This window comes from Zootoca vivipara, chromosome 3, assembly GCF_963506605.1.
Source record: "Zootoca vivipara chromosome 3, rZooViv1.1, whole genome shotgun sequence".
Taxonomy (NCBI): Eukaryota; Metazoa; Chordata; class Lepidosauria; order Squamata; family Lacertidae; genus Zootoca; species Zootoca vivipara.
Window position 1 is genome coordinate 30,429,120 of NC_083278.1, and position 19,979 is coordinate 30,449,098.

General features: G+C 41.5%; 1 protein-coding gene across 1 annotated transcript in view; it reads left to right on the forward strand.

The window, feature by feature from the left end:
* LRRC1 (leucine rich repeat containing 1) overlaps nucleotides 1-14,229 on the forward strand; it is a 61,015-nt gene extending 46,786 nt beyond the window's left edge. The window contains exons 11-14 of the mRNA XM_035109787.2: nucleotides 7,932-8,047; nucleotides 8,975-9,147; nucleotides 9,856-9,992; nucleotides 13,324-14,229. Coding sequence (XP_034965678.1) covers nucleotides 7,932-8,047; nucleotides 8,975-9,147; nucleotides 9,856-9,992; nucleotides 13,324-13,482 — 585 coding nt within the window. The 3' untranslated portion in view covers nucleotides 13,483-14,229. The remainder of the gene's footprint in view (nucleotides 1-7,931; nucleotides 8,048-8,974; nucleotides 9,148-9,855; nucleotides 9,993-13,323) is intronic.
* Nucleotides 14,230-19,979: the final 5,750 nt, after the last annotated feature.

The following is a 19,979-nucleotide window of genomic DNA, read 5'->3' on the forward strand; positions in this document are numbered from 1 at the left end:
AGCACACTTATGAGATTGCATTGCTGGCAGTCTTATTGTTACAGACTCTTGTCTGTGGCAGGTTCTGACCTGCAGAATGCTTGTGTCTTTCTTTGTGAATAATTTACTGAGGGGTAGCTGTGCTTATACTGCAGCAAAACAAAAGGCATTGCAGCAAAAGAAACAAACCAAAAAGATTTAATAGATTTGCTATCGCAAATCTGCTGAGAATCCTCAGGAGACCTAGATTCCTCATAGGAAGCTAGTCCCGTGATCTGTTTGAGCAAGCATGTACCTTGTAACTGAATCCTGCAATGTAATGTTTCTGGATTTCAAAGCATAGTGTACCTTGCAAATGTCCCCTTTAGTCCTTGGGAATTGCAACTTTGGAAGTAAACGTAGGCTTCAGTTCTGCTATCGTAGTTTAAATCAGTGTCCTTTAAGGCTAAGAAATGTCACTGTGGCATAACTTTCAACAGACACAGTTACTTTCTTACACATGTGTCTTCCAATCTTCATTTTATGCAAAAACTGTGCTGGGCACATGTAATCTGCTTGGTTTGCTTTTAGTTCCGCTCTGTTGCTGAGTGAAACTGGTTTTGGTTTTTAAGGAGGGTAGGAGCGGGGTTGGAATGACAGCAGACAGGCTTCTGGTGGTGGGGTTTTTTTTGTTGCCAGTGTAGCTGTTTGATAACATTTGCTTTAAGCAAAAATATGAACATGTGCTATAAATAAGAAAAGCCACACATGGTGTGAAAGTCAAAATGACAAGAAGAAATGTAATTTAATACATCCAGAGACTGAAAGACTGCAGGGATGGAGCAGCATGGTGAGGAGTCTGCCAGCTGACACAGCCTTACAAATTCTGCAGACTAAGCCTGGTGGCAGGAGCCTTGGCCCAGGAAGTAGGTTTGATTTGTCCTAGTAACCCAAAGGCTTCAACTCTGCCCTTACCACTCAATGGGATAACTGCTACATTGCAGTAAACATTTCAAAAACAGTAATAGAATCATAGAATCATAGAGTTGGAAGAGACCACAAGGGCCATCCAGTCCAATCCCCTGACAAGCGGGAAACACCATCAAAGCATTCTTGACAGATGGCTGTCAAGCCTCTGCTTAAAGACCTCCAAAGAAGGAGACAGCAAGTTCCACTGCCGAACAGCTCTTACTGTCAGGAAGTTCTTCCTAATGTTTAGGTGGAATCTTCTTTCTTGTAGTTTGAATCCATTGCTCCATGTCGGCTTCTCTGGAGCAGCAGAAAACAACCTTTCTCCCTCCTCTATATGTCTTATTAGCCCTTGAAGGTCAACATAGGTTTGTTGCTTCAGTTGGCCACATGCTCCTGCACTTTTAAGCTTCCAAGTCAGAGAAGTCGTCAGAATTTTCCTTTTCTTTGTAGTTTAGATGTTGATTTTTCTGGCCTCTCCAGATACATCTGATATCTGTGAATAGGCATGATGGATGAGCACTGAGGATCACCAATCCTGAGCAGTTCTACATGCTAGAAAATGTGAAGGGGGGCCAGTATAAAGAGATAGCCTTGTATAAGTGTACTCATACCCTTTTATATAGGATCACACCAAATCAGACCAGGTCTCCATTTAGCTCTGCAGGGTTTCAGACAGGGAGTCTTTCTCAGCCCTACTTGCAGATGTTGCGACTGAACCTGGGAGCTTCTACACTTGGGTGGCCCTCCAGATGTTGTTGGACTCCAGTTCCCATCAGCCTTATCCAGCATGACCAATGACCAAGGATGATGGGGGTTGGATTTCAACATTTGGAGGGCCACAAGTTCCACATCCCTGCCCTACATTGAAAGCATGAGGGCTATGCATTCATTTTCTTCCTATGTAACCAAATGTGGTTGATTCTCAGCCAACAAATATGTTGACAATTAAGTGTATGAGAACAGTTAATTGAAAGCAAAGCAAATCAGCACCCTTAATTGGATGTAACTGCAGAATGAAGATTGTGTTCGACTAAGTCCTACCCAGAGTACACCCATTGTAATTAACGAACCTAAATTGGTAATTTCCATTAATTTCAATGGGTCTGCTCTGCATAGGACTAGCATTGAATACCACCCTGAGAGTTTATTCTACAGTTTTATTCATACGATAGTAGAGAGGTTTGGTGATTATTTGATACTTCATTGATTAGAAAATGTGAGTCCAGGAAGCTGACTGTTTTTTTCTGATCTCAGTGATATTTAAACCTGGAGATAAAATTAAATTATAAATAGAATTTTGTCTTTGACTGAATACCACATGTATGCCAGGGTCTGATAAGAAACAGTTTTTTGTCTGGTGGGTTTAGCCTTCTTTCTGTGTACCACGTAATTTGTCACAAATATCTGAGGGACCTGAATTGTGCCTGGGGGCCTGTATATCCTGCCAGTCATTTTACTATGAGAGCTTCAGATTATACAGAATGCGCTGCTACACAAGGTTGACTGTTGTGTTATAGTACAGAGATAACTGCATGCTGAGTCAAATAGTTGTTTTGTTGAGAGGAGGAAAGGAAATACTGGAGTTTAGCTTCAAATGTATCAATATACTCTGTACAGAACCTTAAATATGATAGCATGTGCTTTATTTATTTTTTAGAAGCGTAGCAAAAAGTTTGGGCAATTTTTCTGCTCTGTAGTGCCATGCAACTAAGGGTTTGGCTGCAGGCTAAATAATTGGTGGCCAATTTATTTTTGGTTTAGTATAACCAGACCCACAAGCCCTCCTTCTCCTGTCCAGGGATGTCACAAACTCCAGCTTCCTGGGCCACTTCTGCTGCTAATAGGTCGCTCCTTTTGCTTCCATTAACTGTGCAAAAGTCCAGTTAGTTTTGCTCACTCTCTGGATCTTGAATATTCACCAGTTTATTTCTCTATACCCTCTTTGGTATTTTTCATGATGTCATAAGTAGCTGTTTCAGAGCTTCAAACCTCATATTGCCAGTGGTGAACTGTGTCTGGTGTTACATAAACCAGCTATTCCGGCTGCTCCGCAGCTAATCATAGCCATCAGTGCCACCTACAGAAATATGACAAAGTGAACTGCCAAGTGCGATAATGAGAACCTCTGCTGTGCAGTGTTGGGATGGAACCCTGACAAAATTCTGACAGGTGAGATCAAAGGAGGTGGGCTTGCGTTGCCTTAATAGCAAAGGGTTTGACATGGGGAGATTAGTGGGTGGATTTCAGCAAGCAGCTTCTCGCAGCCAGGCAGGTTTGATGAAGTGATGGCCAGGTTCTTTTTATTCCTACCTGTTTGAAATCATTATATGAACTAACAGCTGATTCAGCTGATTCATACACAGTGATTTATTTCGTTGCTCTGTTGTTCGGTATTTGATGTGGGACAGCCTGCTTTGATAAGGTACTGTCTGAAATGATGTGCACTGATATAAAAACTCTGGTGGCTTGTTAGTGGTGGCTGTTTTACACCTGCAAATAATCACTTAATGTTGAAGTTTTGGAGTTCCGAGATCATAAATATATATATACATATATACGGATTTTGTTTGTCCCCTATTTTCTTGTTCCCTCTTTTGCAAATGGGAATTTTTAACAAAGTCTAGAACCAGAGCCCCTAAAGATCCTCGGTATGCAATGTAACATGCACAAATGAATACAATACTCTTCAGTCATTCCAAGTTATCCAAAAGGGGTCAGAGGAACATACATGCAATTCAACCAACCAGATCCAAACGTCTGCTATTTTTGCCTTTTTTGCATTTGCGTTGTGTTTTTCGTCCTGCATTTGAGCCATGTTCTGGGATATACATTAGGTATCTATAAATACATAAAAATGAAATGGTGGTTAAATGTATAACTTGGCAGCTGGGACTAATAAAACTGTTGGCAAATATGATATCAAGTGACCCACTGCTTATTCATCACTTGACCTGGTCAGATAGCGAGAGAATATTCTGGTTGTGTGTTGTGGCATGGATGCTTTGGAACATGCATGCCATTTAGAAAATAATGTTAGTTAAACCACGGAACTCACTTCTACAAGATGCAGTGACGGCCACCATGTCAGCATGGCTTTAAAAGAAGATTAGGCAAATTCATGGAGGAGAAGGCTATCAAGGCCACAAGCCATTGTGGCTATGTTCTCTCCCCATTGTTGGAGGCAATATGCCCCTGTATGCCAGTACTGCTTGTGGACGTCCCATAGGCATCTGATTAGCCACTGTAGGAACAGGATATTGAACTAGATGCACTCGATCCAGCAGACCCTTATGTTCTTATGCTCTTTGAACCCTGTTTATTTGACTTGCCACAAAAGTAGAATGGATTTTCCCACGAAAATGCTTTCCCTAGTAATCATTGTTTCTGTTAATTGTTTCATGTAAGTAAATGTTTCTGTAAACTCTCCTTACCACTATTTGTAGATATTTCCCCCCTCTACAAAGTGCAAAATATTTTGGCAGGAAGATCAGTAAACCTCAAGGTACTGAACAGCCATCCTTTTGAACGCAGTGTGTCCGTATGTTACAGAATGGGATACAAAGAAACCCTAAACCCTTGTCTCCGTTCAAATTCCTAAGTGTGCACATAACACCCGAGAACTTCACTGGAAAGTTTCAAGATCAGAATTTTGTTTCACCTAGAGATTCATTCATGCCTAGGGAACCCTGTAGTTTTTGAAGTGGACTAAGGTGATTATTTCAAGAAGGGCTATTACTTCACAGTTGATATCTTACCAGTTTTGATTGGATGCTACATCTTCACCTATTATTTTTGACAGAGCTGCATGGTAACAAATGGTTCAACCTTGTCAATGTTGCTCAGCTGCAAACTGTGGCATTTTAAAAGTAACTATATGTGGTAGATATGGGACGTGGGTGTAGCGCTGTGGTCTAAACCACAGAGCCTAGGGCTTTCCGATCAGATGGTCGCCGGTTCGAATCCTCGTGACAGGGTGAGCTCCCGTTGCTCGGTCCCTGCTCCTGCCCACCTAGCAGTTTGAAAGCACATCAAAGTGCAAGTAGATAAATAGGTGCCACTGTGTTGGGAAGGTAAACAGTGTTTCTGTGCACTGCTCTGGTTTGCCAGAAGTGGCTTAGTCATGCTGGCCACATGACCCAGAAGCTGTCTGCGGACAAACACCGGCTCCCTCGGCCAGTAAAGCAAGATCAGCGCCGCAACCCCAGAGACTGAAACGGTCAGGGGTCCCTTTACCTTTATACAGTATGTGATAGATATCTAGAATGTGCTCTGTGTAGCCAGCCATTAAATATGTATCATTTTTGTGCTCTGAATAGTCAACTTTCCTATTAAAAAAATTAAAAAAAGAGAACCCTTAAGGCATCATTTGCATCTCCTGATTGTATCCTCCATATGAGCATGAAGTGTAGATAGCAAGCAATCACTTATAGTATTCATTTGCAAAACTCTCTCTAGGATAAAAAAATTCCTCCAGTAGCACCTTAAAGACCAACTAAGTTTTTATTTTGGTATGAGCTTTCGTGTGCATGCACACTTCTTCAGATATCCTCTCTCTAGGATGTATGCAACCACATGGGGAACTGGTCATTATTATCTGACCCTGTGGTAAGCAAATACTTTACCATGTTTTGGATTAGGTCAGCAAAGCTCAGCATTATGGACAACTAGGTTCTCACATGGTTTCATTTAGTCAGTTTACAGATTTGCTACAGTTTACCATGTGGTGGTCAGTTCACCAGGCAAATTGCTCAAGGCTGTTCAATGCAGAACTAGCTGGATGCCAGTTTCAGCTAAGTAAGATTAGTGGAAATGTTGAGTTCTCTGGTAGAGAAAAAAAATGTCTCACCATAGAGTGTGTGTGTGTGTGTGTGTGTGCGCGCGCTTGTGCAAGACTGGTATTGTCTTGTCCTTTGAAATAATAGTGTGTGTTTATATCAAACAACTGTCTCTTGTGTTTTTCTTAATTGTTAGCTGCTTGGAAAAATTGAGTCAGGTAAACTCTTGTAACCTTGTAAGTATTGTTCTGTCCACGGTTGCACTGATTCCTTTCATCCAAACTGCTTTCAATGCATGATGATTCCAACTGGCTGCACTTTCATTGCCCCCAAAAGTCTGGGATTTTCCAGCTCAAGGGGTGGGTTCCTCTCAAGAAGGCTGCATGGCCAAAACTCATTCTGCTTGTTCTCGACACAGAATCATTCAAAGAAAACACTCCTTGTGTGCTACAAGGCATCATTTGCCAGCTCATCTAGCATTCACTAACCAGAACAATTGTGCTCAGATTTTTCATTTTAGAGATGCACCAGTTAGGCAGACAATGGATACTTTTGCTACAGTACCTCATATCCTGTCAAGAGTACTTAGAGAAATTTTAGTGCATGGTTTTTCACTCCTGGGGAGGCTCTGCAACTAAAAAAAAACACAATATATAATCATCTTGCTCATGCTTTTTTCCACTATGAACTCCTTGCATGAAAATAGGAGGAAAGTATGCCTGTTTCTAATGGAAGGGAGTATGATGGAAATATTTATGTTGGCAAAAGGTTTGCATACAGATTAAAATGTGATGAAAGGAATACTTTTTTTGGTGGTTAGGGGGGGGGGAGATTTCAGTTGTAATGGGGGGGGGGGAATGAAAATTCAATTCAACCAAAATTGAATTGGCTCCAATAGCTAGCTAGCATTTAATGAGTCGTTTGAAAAAGTATTTTTAGATTTATAACCAAGGCTTAGAGGGGGCTTTAAAGTGGCTTGTTGATACAAAGATTGTGGTCTCCTTCAAATGGTACAGACTCTCTTTAAGTTGGTGGTTGGCATCGGTGGTAATGACAGTAGAAAACTTTTTATGTGATGATGGAAATTCCATTCATGTTGCAAAGTGACCATCTTAAAGATGCATGTGCTGTTGAAGTTCTTTATAATAGAATGCTTTTTCTCTTGAAATGAGGCTTTGAACTTCACAGAACCTGGGTGTGAGATGATATCCCAAGTTCAAGATGCCTAGCGTTTGCTATGCTGAAATTTAGGTGAATGTAAACAGAAGCTTATATAGAATTTCAGAGGAAATTGGAGACTTCACACAGTAAATTGAAAAGACCCACGCTTAAATCCTATACCTGTTCATTTAGAATAAAGGCTTGCTGATTTTAGTGGAACTTACTCAGTCTTATTTCATTTTAAAACCTACTTAGAATTGGTAACTTAAAAATGGTGATTGTGATTTTGTGCAACTTAAAAAGTATGCCTTAAGTGCTTTTCTTTTCTTTTGGTAGAAAGTATGAATCTATTGCTTTCCAGTGTGCTGTTGAGTTAATCATTGGGGTTCGTGTAAATTATGGCCTTTTTTTAAAGCACAAGATGCCTTACAGTGCACTCTGACATAAGTACTGAGTTTTCAAGTTTGCATAAGCGCAGTCTCAATAATTGCTATGGAGCAACCTTGTGGGTGTTTTACTTAGTATAAGCAACTGCTGCTTTAAAAACACCTCAGCTGCAAATAGAGCGAATTGCAGAATCCAGTGCATTTGACAATGTATCTTGCTTTGGGTGAGCAGGTTTGCGTATTCCATTGTGGCTTTGCAGGTGCGCCAACATATACAAACACATCCCTGAGCACCTGATGCAGAGTAGCATGTAGGGAAAAGAAATGAGATCAGGAAGCCTAATTTTAAAAAGCAGTGGCAGAACCATCAGACCAATAATTCAGGCGTTTTGCTGAAGCTCATCAACTTTGTTCCCAGCTGCTCTCTTTTAGTCGCTAAACACAAGAACTTTAAGTGCTGTCTCTGAAGCATCCATCGTCCAATGGGTTAGCTGAGAAGGAATCAGAATGAGTGTCCCAAGACTGCCCCTTAGTGGAGCGAGTTGTTGTTGTTGTTGTACAAAGCGACTACTAAGGCAAACATGAGTATTCTGGTAACATTAGTACTCACAATCTATGTTCTACATGCATACTGTGCCTCTGCAACAATAATGCATTCTCTTTTCTTTTCATAAAACAGATTGGTGGGTGTTGCAGTCTAAATGTTTTTTCAGTACGTGACAACCGGTTATCTAGGATTCCTCCTGAGCTATCACAAGCCACAGAACTTCATGTCCTAGATGTAGCTGGAAATAGGCAAGTTCTTGTATGCACAACAAATCCAATATTTTTTTTGGTAATGTATTCAAGATGCATAGTGTTTGCTACATCGAATGGGGTATGTGCAATTTGGTAGCTGTTATAAACACTTAGTTTTTAAAAAAACACTTTAATAGTTGAATGTTTAGGTTAGTTCCCAATTTAAGTCAAATAAAGAGATGTGTTGGATTTAGATTTATTTTAATTTTTTGCTATTATTCCACTGGGATACAGCTGTACAGAATGGTACTACATCTGTAATGAGATTGGGGCATGTTGTTTTTAAATACCAGATATCTTAGTATCATTTTATTATCTTTTCCATGCAGAAGTAAAAAAAAAGGTACTGGAGGTTAAAAGCTCCCTTCCTTAGACTGTTGTGCTGTGTTAAGATTCAGCAGCTACTGTAATGGGATGTGAGCCTTTATGCTGTCTGGCTGTGATTTAGTTCACAGCAATTAATCCCCCCTCCCCCCAGTTTGGAGAATTTAATTCCTCCACCCCCTTTCCATTCACTTACAGCAATACCTATACCCGTCTCTCAACACTTTTAGGGAAATGCATGAAATATGAAGCGTTAGTTGGGTGGGTGGAATACAGCCCTTTCTCAGGCAAGTGCAGTTTTCAAGACCAGACACTATCTATCTATACCTGTGAAAACACCAAGCTCTTTCCTGATCACATCAGATGCTTCTTGCATATTTGCCTGCACATAACAAAACCAATGTGTTAAGGCTGATCTTTTGTTGGAAAACATTAAGCGCACAGAAACCATGTAAAAATTTAAATTTGTATGGGGAAACAGTTGTTTGGGGCACCTTCTTCCACCTCTTTGCGGACATAAAAACAAGACTTTTTAATAACACTGAAATGCTTTATTCTCCATAGCAGTTTATTAACTATTAGGATTGTTTTCTCCGCCAGGTTGCTACATCTTCCCATGTCGCTCACTAGCTTGAAGCTGAAGGCGTTGTGGTTGTCTGATAACCAGTCCCAGCCTTTACTTACTTTCCAGACAGACACAGACCCTGAAGTAGGGGAGAAGATTTTAACATGTGTTTTACTTCCTCAAATGCCTTCTGAGCCCGGTTGCCAAGGTAAATACATTTTACAGATCAGTTTCACATGAAGCAAGATGGCTTCAGGGTAATGAGAAAAGCAAACAAAACTCCCTGGGCTGCATAATATCATGTAAGTGTGCTATGCCTCTTAAGAGGTTTTCAAGAAATCGTAGTTTTGAGGTTATGAAGTGTTGCATATCTTCTGCCGGGTGATGATAATAATGGCTTATCGGCTCCCCATTCCCTGTAGTTTTACTTTTAACTTATTGAATAAATGCAAATCTTTAGCTTGATCTTGGAACAACTTTTCTTGATGATGTTTGAATACATTCTATGTTCTTAGCTCTTAGCTTAAGCAAGCACAAGAGTTTATGTACATGAAGTGATTTCTTTGCGCTTGCAGCTGATGACAATCTTGGGCATTGGGAAAATTTACATTTTAGGGAAACAGTCTTAAAGAAAAGAGTTCCAGAAAGTTGATGTTTCAGCCTCTGTCTGCTCATATATGGAGACATGAACAAAATTGCCTGATAATACTATATCATTGCAAATGTGATGTAACGTCTTTCCTAAACATAAACATGAGATCTTTGCAGCTGGCCTCTCAAGTGAATGTAGTATGGAATTGTCAAACATGTGTTTTTATCAGGAAAAAACCTTGACATCTGAACTGTGGGATATACTGTATGTTGATGTTGACTTTTCTAACAACCTTTTATCTCTGTTTGTCATCTCTCATAACAGATAACCTGCCCCGATGTGGGGCTCTGGAGAGCTTGGTAAACGAAATGTCAGATGAGACATGGAATGAACGAGCAGTAAATAGAGTCAGTGCAATCCGCTTTTTAGAAGATGAAAAAGATGAAGAGGATAATGAAATGGTATGTTTTCTTGGAAAGCGAATGCAAAAGTGGGGCCGTAAGCATGGTTTGTTGGACTATTGATGATTCTGGAATTAATTTACATGGCACCAGCAGACTATTACTAAATTGCCAAATTTGTTAAATGCTTGTGATCAGATACTCTTGCAGAAACCCCTGGGTAGCAAAATATTGCTACTGAATCCTAGCTCTGATGGACTTTTATTGTCTTTTTTTTTTGGTGTGTGGGGGTGTTCCCTTCAGTTTTCCAAAACCAGGATGGAAGTATCCATCTTCTGTGGAAGATCTAAGATTTGGAACCAACATCTTGTAGGCAGCAAAGCCCTTGGAGTTCTCCCTCCCCCATTGGACTGTCTCCTATCCTGCCATACTGTTTGTTGTCATCGCCACAATCCCTTCCATTGCCCTGCCTTCATTACATGATCATTTGTATTGACATCTGAACTGGCAGGAAATGCTCAGTGTTCTGCTCAAAATGAAGGAGGGCCAAGTGGGTGCACCTGTCACTGTACTTATGAGACCTCCACTAAAGCACATCCTCTCTCCCTCCAAATACACTCGTGAATTAGGTCCACTTAAATGATTGCTTTTTACTCACAGAAGATGTCAAAAGGCAGGCAGGCAGGCAACCATGGCTTCATATAGGAGTGTAGCTGTATGAGACACGCATTTGCATTCCATCATGGGACAATAATTTATTTTTTCTCTGTGCATGGAAGGCGCACACAGCCTCCCGCCCCCCTCACTTTCACTTATTTTTATTCTTCAGAATCGGCTAAAATTAAAAGCAGGAAAAAGATTCATTGCATAACTAACAGCAGCTGCCGTGACTCAGAATGCATATGGTGGTGGATGCTTTTTTACAAAGCTGCTACAGTCACTTTTCTGAGAAGAATTGCATTTCACACCTGCATACGTAAACCAGAATTATCAGCTGTCATTTTGCAGCTATGGCTATTCACATGTAAATGTATGTTGACCACATTTCCCACAGTACACAAGTTTGAAGAACAGGTGCTTATTGAAATATGTATCCTCTGTTTTGATGAGCATCTCCTCTTCAAACCTTAGTTATTATTATTATTTATTTATTTATTTATTTATTATTTATTTATTATTTATACCCCCGCTACTCTGGGTGGCTTCCAACAAATACCAAAATACATTAAAATATCACAGATTAAAAACTTCCCTAAACAGGGCTGCCTTTAGGTGTTTTCTAAATGTCAGGTAGTTGTTTATCTCCTTGACCTCTGATGGGTGTTGACAATGTGGGTGCATCTTTCACATAAAGCATGAAGTGTCCCAAAAGTAATAGCATGTAATACACAGAGGTAAAATAGATACAGAGTATGACTACTTTTAGGGACGCGGGTGGCACTGTGGGTTAAACCACAGAGCCTAGGGCTTGCCAATCAGAAGGTTGGCGGTTCGAATCCCCGCGACGGGGTGAGCTCCCGTTGCTCGGTCCCAGCTCCTGCCAACCTAGCAGTTCGAAAGCATGTCAAAGTGCAAGTAGATAAATAGGTACCGCTAAAGCAGGAAGGTAAACGGCGTTTCCGTGTGCTGCTCTGGTTCGCCAGAAGCGGCTTTGTCATGCTGGCCACATGACCTGGAAGCTGTACGCCGGCTCCCTCGGCCAGTAACGCGAGATGAGCGCCGCAACCCCAGAGTCGGTCACGACTGGATCTAATGGTCAGGGGTCCCTTTACCTTTACCTTTATGACTACTTTTAAATGCATGTGACTGCAGTTGTGGACTGAGTCCCTTTAAAAGACAGTGGTGGGTCAATTTGTTAAAAAGCTGACTCTGGACCCAATGGAGTGTAATATCTATAGACCAGCCACCAACACCCATTTCTTGGCAAACATAGTGGAAAGAGTGATAGTGGAGTAGCTGCAGGTATTCTGGGATGAGACTCATTATCTAGATTTGCTGCAAGCAGACTTGGTTTTGGAACCCAATTGTCTTTGGTTGCCTTTCATTGTGAGACAGGGGGAATGCAACTCTGTTACTTCTGCTCTCTCTCTCAGTGGTTTTGGATACTCTCTGGACCAAGCAGTGTTTGAATCTCCCAATTGTTCTGGATGCATTTTGCGACAGGCAATTTCATTAGTGCTATCAGTTTCTCAGCTCTGGGCGCAGCACTGCGCCTAAAACGTCAGACTAAAACTGCAGAGTGGAAAGAAAGGGGGCACCTTTTTCTGCCTCCCCACTTCCAGCTACTCTCTGAAGACTGAAAAAGAGACCCTCTTATGAATATTAGGGGTTGGGCAGGGAAAGGACTAGACCATGTGAAAAATGAACACAATATTTGCCTGCAGCTCATTCATTTTCAGCTTTGTATTCTTGTTATAAAAAAGTGCACCTAGACATCCTTTTGCTGTACCCACAGCCTATGTTTAAGGTGCCATTTAGGTCCAAGCTTTCATATCTCAGTTTCTAACACTAGGACCCACTATGTGGGATGGGTATCGGGGGCACTGTATTACAATGGTTCCATTCTTACTTTCAGGCCTGTGTTTGGAGAGTAGCATTGGGTAAGTGCTCTGTGGTCCTCTGGCATCTGTGCTATGGGGTTCTGCAGGGCACTTTCCTGTCCCCAGTGCTATTTTTAACATTGATATGAAGCCACTGGGAGTGACCATTAGGAGTTTTGGAGCCAGGTGTAAGCAGGCCGCTGATGCCAGGCATTCCTATTTTGCCATGACAACTAAATCAGGAGAGGCAGTGGAAGCTCTGGATCAGTGTCTAGGGTTGCCAGACTCAATAGAGGACATGACTTCTGTGCCTTTAATTGCCCTGCTCTCTTTTGAGTCTGGAAACCTTAAAGAGAAACCAGCAGACCCTTTGTTTAATTTCCAAGCAAAGGGTCTGCTGGTTTTTCTTTAAGGTTTCCAGACTCAAAAGAGAGCAGGGCAATTAAAGGCACAGAAGTCATGTCCTCTATTGAGTCTGGCAACCCTATCAGTGTCTGAATGCAGTGGTGGACAGGATGAGGCCCAATCAACTGTATTTGAATCCTGGGAAGATGGAGGCACTTTGAGTGGGTTCTCCCCTTAATGCATGTTGCCTCTCTGTATCACGGCAAGTATGCCTTCAGCTATTAGGTCTATCCCCTGTCACATATTATTATTATTATTTTATTTTTATTTTTATTTTTAAGAGTAAACAGCTATTTTAAAGTTGACAGCACATTTCCTGGTAGACACAATCCCTGGTATTTGATTGCCAAGCCTGAAAAGCCATTTTAAAGAATATATGTAGTTTCTTTAAAAGGGGGGGAGTCACAAGAAGGAGAAAAATCATTTATTCCACTGTTTGTTTTTAGAGGACACTTCTAAGGCGAGCCACTCCACACCCTGGGGAGTTAAAGAATATGAAAGTGAAAGTGGAGAATTTACGGAATGATATGAACGCTGCTAAAGGACTGGATTCAAACAAAAATGAGGTCAATAATGCCAATGACAGAGTGACCACTTCTGTGTAGAGGCTCACCTCCCAGATACTTGCCTCCTGTGTCTTCCCATCTGCTGTTGAACCGTTACTGTCACATCCTGGGAATACCATTCAATCAACCCTCATGTGTTTTAACCAGAAATCTGACTCATCTTGTCCTTGTGTCATCCCTTTGGAAGGTGCTTCTCACTGGAAGAAAAGTGCCTTATTTCAGTCCAGGCATCTGAGCACAGGGGGTGCAGCGCACTGAAAACTGCCCCCCCCCACTGTGGTTCTTTGCTTGAACAACTCCAGCTTGTTTGCCAGCAAATTGTTCCCATCAATTCCAGTGTTGTTGTTTTTGTTTTTAAAAAAAGATAAAGAGGTCTGTTTTGTTTTTGTTTTGTTTTTAACAAGGGGAATGTGCTGTTATACAATCATGCATCTCTTTTACCCAGGGGTGTTGGTCTGCTGTTGTTCTCTTCTGCGCGCCCCCCCCACCCCAGTCCAAGTGATGGGGTATTTATGCTGCCCTGTTCTGGACTGTGGTGGTGGGGGAAAGTAGTTTTATTGCAGAATTGATACTTTTTAAACCTCTCTGGCAGCTCAGATGGTGTAAATTTTATAATTTTTGTATAGGAGTCCAGTTTCATAACAAACCAACAAAATGGGTGTATTTCATTTTTTTTTTTAAAAGAATTTTTAAGCGGTACATTTTACTATTTGTGGAGGGTGAATTCCATTGACACATCCATGCTTGTCACATCTGCATGTGCCTTAATGCAGCCTAAGTTGAGATTAGTTAAACAAGAAAAAAGCCTAGGAGACAGCGAGATTAGTTTGAAGAAGATTGCCTCCTCAGATGTGCTACTTTGCAAACAATTAATGTTTAATTTCCTCCCTTTGTTTTAAGAAGAAGAAAAAGCTGAAGTTTTTCTGCAAAGTGTTTAGTATGGTGACGACACTGAATTGCCACTGCCTTATAATATGATGCACTCACACACTTTTGAAACTTGTTCATGAAGAAATTACTTGGGCTGAAGCAGCATTACAGCCATTAGAATTTCAGGTGTCCACTTTTAAATGTGCCATTTGTAAAAATAACATATATTTAGAAATGGAACAAAATGCACAACAGCAAGAGCATAAGTTGTGAAAACGAATGTTATGTACTGTACAGGCATGATATTCTCAGACGTACCTGGAAGGTTTTATATCTCTATAAAACCTTAATAAAACACTAAAAAAACAAACACCTTAGTGCCTCAGTAACTTTTTATTCTAGTACTTATAAATGGATGTATAACTTTAATTCATTTGCATTGTATTTCTTACTAAGTACTGCTCAATGTCAGCCCCCAATATTACTGCTCATAAATGTTACTTCACATTTGCTTTGAAATGCAAACAACAAATGCCTGGGGCATAGCTGCCAACCCTCCCATTTTTTGTGGGAAACCCTTATTTCAATCCATTTACCGCTGCTATCCCGGATTGTAGGTATCCCGTAAATTTCCCGGGTTTCAAAGCAGCTCCTCTCCCTCCCTGCTGGCCAGGGAGGCTCCACTTGGCGCCCCCTCCCCGTGAGCGAGCAGCCAGCCACCGCCCGGTAAAATGCCTCCCTCGGCAGCTGGTTGCTCACTCGTCGAGTGCTGCCGGAAATCGCCTCTGTGCATGCCCGGGCATGCGCAGAACCGATTTCTGGTGCCGTTCTGCCCATGCCTGGGCACCGGAAATCGCTTGGTGCCCAGACATGCGGACACGGGCAGCCCGGCACCGGAAGTCGCTTCTGCGCATGTCTGGACATGTGCAGAACAGATTTCCGGTGCCCTGGACATGGGCAGAGCCAGTACCGGAAGTCGCTTCTGCGCATGTCTGGACATGCACAGAAGCGATTTCCGGTGCTGCGCCGCTGGATGAAGCTGCTGATCCCTTATTTTCTAATCCGTACGTTGACAGCTATGGCCTGGGGGTGATACCAAATTTTTGATTTGCTGGATGCCGGTTCTTTCAGACCTGCAGATAAATATAACACATGTTGCTTCACAAGGCAGCTTTGTTAGATCCAGCAGCCAGGCCAAAGAATCTCTAAAAGGTTTTCAGCTTCTAGAGAAATGTAAATTCTTATGTCTTGAGTCACACAAGTTCTGTGGTCCTGGTGGTGAAACATTCATGCTGAACTGTCCCTGTTGATCACAACACATGCCAGTGATGAGAAACCTGCAGCTCTCTAGGTATTGGTGAACTACAGCTCCCATCATTCCTTGCAGTTGACCATACCACCTGAGGCCGATGGGAATCCAACCACATCTGGAGGGCCACAGATTTCCCATCCTAGGCAATGGAAAACTATCAGATATACCGGGTAGTTTGCTGCAAACTTGGAAAACACCAACCAAATGACTTATGACTTGAAGTAGGAGTTTTCTAACAGGGGTCTTGTGCTTTGCAAAAGAGAGCCCTCCTGGAAAATGTATTTCTAAAAATCTCCTGTAAGTCCTTCATGAAAGCATGTGTTTAGAAAAGATGTGTAGATATTTTAAGCTGAGTGACACTGTGCTGCGATGGAGTGCATTTGGGGGTGGGGGAAAGCCTAACATTGTAGGTCTCTCTCTCTCTCTCTCTCTCCAAGAATGAGGCTACCTACGGGAAACTAAAATGGGAATCTTTTTATAGATGTTTTTCATCTGTTTTGACATTAATGAAAGTGCATTAAGAATATGTAGGTAGAATATTGTTACAAAAGCATCTGCACAAAGGTTTGCAGAAGAACAAGGTCGGGGCAGCCCTAAGAGGAGAGCCTTCTACAAAGATCCTTGTTTGCTCACTGCTAGTAAAATAATAATAAAGGAAACTACTCAGTTCAAGGGAGACAGATATTCTTTCATTGCTTTCATTACTCCTGCGGTAAAATTCACCGACTTCACCCGTAAACAGGTATATAGTTTTCACTTGGCCTGTTAAAATTGTTAAGGCCTGATGCATCATTGGTGCCATATAGATATGGATCATTGGGTTATGAATTGTTTGTGCTGACTGCACTGAAAAGTTTTGGCTTGGATCCTAACATAATTTAGCTTAAGGAAGTTCATGGAAGGAAAATACTCTGTCCCCACCTCGCAGCAGCAGCCCCTGCCCCCTGTCTCACATTGCTCAGGAAGGTACCCCCACCCACCCTACCGAAATGCTTTTCTGGGGTCACAGATGGTGTGGAGGAAGGAATAGTAAACTTTCCTTCTAGGAACTTCCTTGTTAACACACTTCATAATCCAAGCAATTGTGGTGGACCTATTATGGAAGCTTGATAGCTGGAGACTCATTAACAAAGGTTACCACTTTATCTTTGAACAGCCAATTAACCATCCCTATCAGTAAAAGAAAAATAGTTTTGCAGCTTGCAAACATGGTTGTTGTGGGATTTGATTCTGCAGCGTTTGGGTCAATTCTTTAAATTGCATTAAATTATTTACCACTGTCGGTCGTTTCTTTTGCTAGCACTGGTTTGTATGGGCATGCTTCAGTACTCTGCTCCTGTGTAAGTAACAACCCCAGTGCCAGAACTGTTTATCTCTATTGTGGAAGAAATACTTTGTTCCCAGTTTAAATGAAATCATTTTACTTAAATATGGCTTGTGCTGGGTGATCAGTTGAATGGCTGCTGTCATTCAGCAGAGGCTGCAGTGTGTTCTGAGTGGTACAATGTTTTTGCTAGAAGATTGCAATCCGGGCATTGCTCCCTTGTAGATGTTCATGGGTGAATGATGTTCCAAAGCAAGAAGATATTTTTCTTTTCTTGTTGGACTATATTTGCACTAAAGTGGGTTCATCAGTGAACAAGAATGGAAGAAAGCAGAATCCTGATCAAGTTGTCGTTGAAACACAAGTGTGAAGCCAGAGTATTTGAAACTTTGCGTCTGATATTGCGCTACAATATGGGTGTCTACATCCATGCCCTTTACTTTTGTGATGTAGCAAATAAAAACACCCTTCTAAAATACTACAAGTACAGTGCTAGCATTGATGGACCGTTGGGAAGAAAATACAGGGGAAGCAATACATGAAATCATCAAGCACAGTTTTCAGACTTAACATCACGTTTCTGCCATAGGTTTATCACTTTAAAATTGCAAAGCAATGCGAAATGTATGCTTAGAGAAGTGCATATGAAGTCGACCGAAAGGCATGCTGTGTTGTTAGCAAAAGAAAAAGGTCAGACAAGCACTGTATGCACCTGTGGGGTATTGATTTACTAGATAGGAGATATGTACACATATAAACATTGCCTGGAGTCACCTGCCAGCTCATTACATTGGAAATGAATGTCTTGAAACAGACATACATGATAATTTGGCAGCAAAAACCTTTCTATACGGAGCATTATTTCAGCGCTGCCAACTCTTGTGCCTTTTCCTGTTGCTTCAAAGCACCTGTGTCTTACATGGTTAGCATTTTTTAAAATAAAAAAAATACTAAAATACTGTGTGTGTGTGTGTGTGTGTTTTTTTTTTTGTAGTAAAACAATGAGCAGCCACCTGGAAGATTTTCACCAAGGCTGAAATTACAGAACTCAACATTTTTGCAAACATAGCATCACTGTAAATGAAATTAAGCTTAACATTATTTTTGAAAGTTCTTAAAACATTTTTTTTGAAGCATTGTTCTTACCACTTGCATTTAGTGACCTTCAGTTCTTATTCAAAATACTTTTTCCAGAGGATTTGTTGCCAGTTACCAGAATTTCTGAAAAGATTTTATCCACAGTGGAAGGAATTCCACCACCAGTTCTCTTGGACGACTGATTTCTCAAGAGAATCCATCAGGCAATAAGGCATCTGGCCGGTTCTTACTGCACTTCTTTCCTTCATTGTTGTTTATTCTTCTAAACAAAGGCCATGGATGTTGGTGCACATGAGAGTACCGTACATCCATTCTCTGCTGCAGCTGTAGCAACTGCTGCCTTGAGCCCAGATTGTACAATGGAGTTAAGAGACTCTTAAAGCTGAACAACATCCTAGTCATTCCTGTATGTCTTTTACTTGAAGTCTCACTGCATCATGAGAGTTGTAGTCACACTTCCTCTTCAGCTTTGCGAGGAAGCTAATATTTCCAGTGACAGAGGAGGAAGGAGACAGAGCAGCAGGGTAGGTTCCCTTTCTTTATGTCTAATAAAATACTCTTTATCTTTCCCTCTTTTCCCACTTGCTCTCTTTTATGATAGGGGAGCAATCTGTGTGGTATGCTTTGCCTAGTTTGAGGCTTTATGCCAGGCACCCCCAAACTGAGGCCCTCCAGATGTTTTGGCCTACAACTCCCATGATCCCTAGCTAACAAGACCAGTGGTTGGGGAAGATGGGAATTGTAGTCCAAAACATCTGGAGGGCCGAAGTTTGGGGATGCCTTCTTTATGCCATGCATGAGCAGTTTGTTCACTCTTTTCCCTGTTCACTCCTTTTCCTTAACTCTTTCCCAGCCAGCTATTTGGAGAGGGATGGGAAGAGCTGGGCATGCACCTAGAAGTTTCAGTAACCAGTTTTCATTCCTCACTTTTCTTCTCCCTCTGCACACATGCTTGGCTAATTAGCTGTGACGTGATAACAATCCTAGCTATGCCTCCCAGAAATCAATTAAACTTACTCCCAGGTAAGTGGTGTTCAGATTGCAGCCTGATTCAGTAGTGAACAAGGGCATGGTCAATGCAGCATAAGCAATGTGCAAGAATATTATTGATCACTGCAAAACTTGGGTTGGCATAGCATCTAAACAAGGTTGTTCCGTCCGGGGGGGCTATTGCATTAATGCCCTGTCTGCGGGCTTTCTGGATGCATCTGATTGGCCAATGTGTACTGAGATTGAGTGTATGCTGGCAAGATGTAGTGTGCTGTGTGGTCCTTCACTGAAAAAATGGTAATACCCTTTCAGATCTGTTACAGGACGAGACTGAGGAAGCTATTGATGTGAAGACAGATGTGAAGACTGCATTTGCAGGTTAGAACACCTCTTCTCTTCTGCTCCTTTGCCTTCATAGTATTAATATTTAGGCCACTGATGCCATGTCATCCATGATGTAACAGAGGAACAGGATGGTGCAAACTCTGCCTTGCTTGGTTCATTTTCTCTTTGACTATATTTTCAGTATATCCCCCCCCCCCTGCACATCACTATTTTGGCCAGAGTGTGCCCCTAACATTTCTGTAGCTACTTCTCTTCAAGATGCTCTTAAAACTGTTTTCTAGGGAAGCACAGCTATCCTGGTGTGCTTCTTAACTCCACACTCTGCAATTTGGGGGCTTGTGCCAGCATTCCTCGCTTTTTTACTCTCCTAATTCTTCCCCGTTTTAATTTCTTTGCAGACCAAGATCTGAAGGAGTTCCTGACGCAGAGTTCCCTGGTTGTTCTTGTAAAAATGTTAATGTCTAATAACTAGGTGTTTGTAAAAAATAATAATCATAATAATAGTAGAATAGCACTAGAAATAATATTTAAAGCTCAATACTTTTTTATAATGGCTAATAAAGTTGTTGAAATAAAGTGTGCTTGTTTGCATGATGG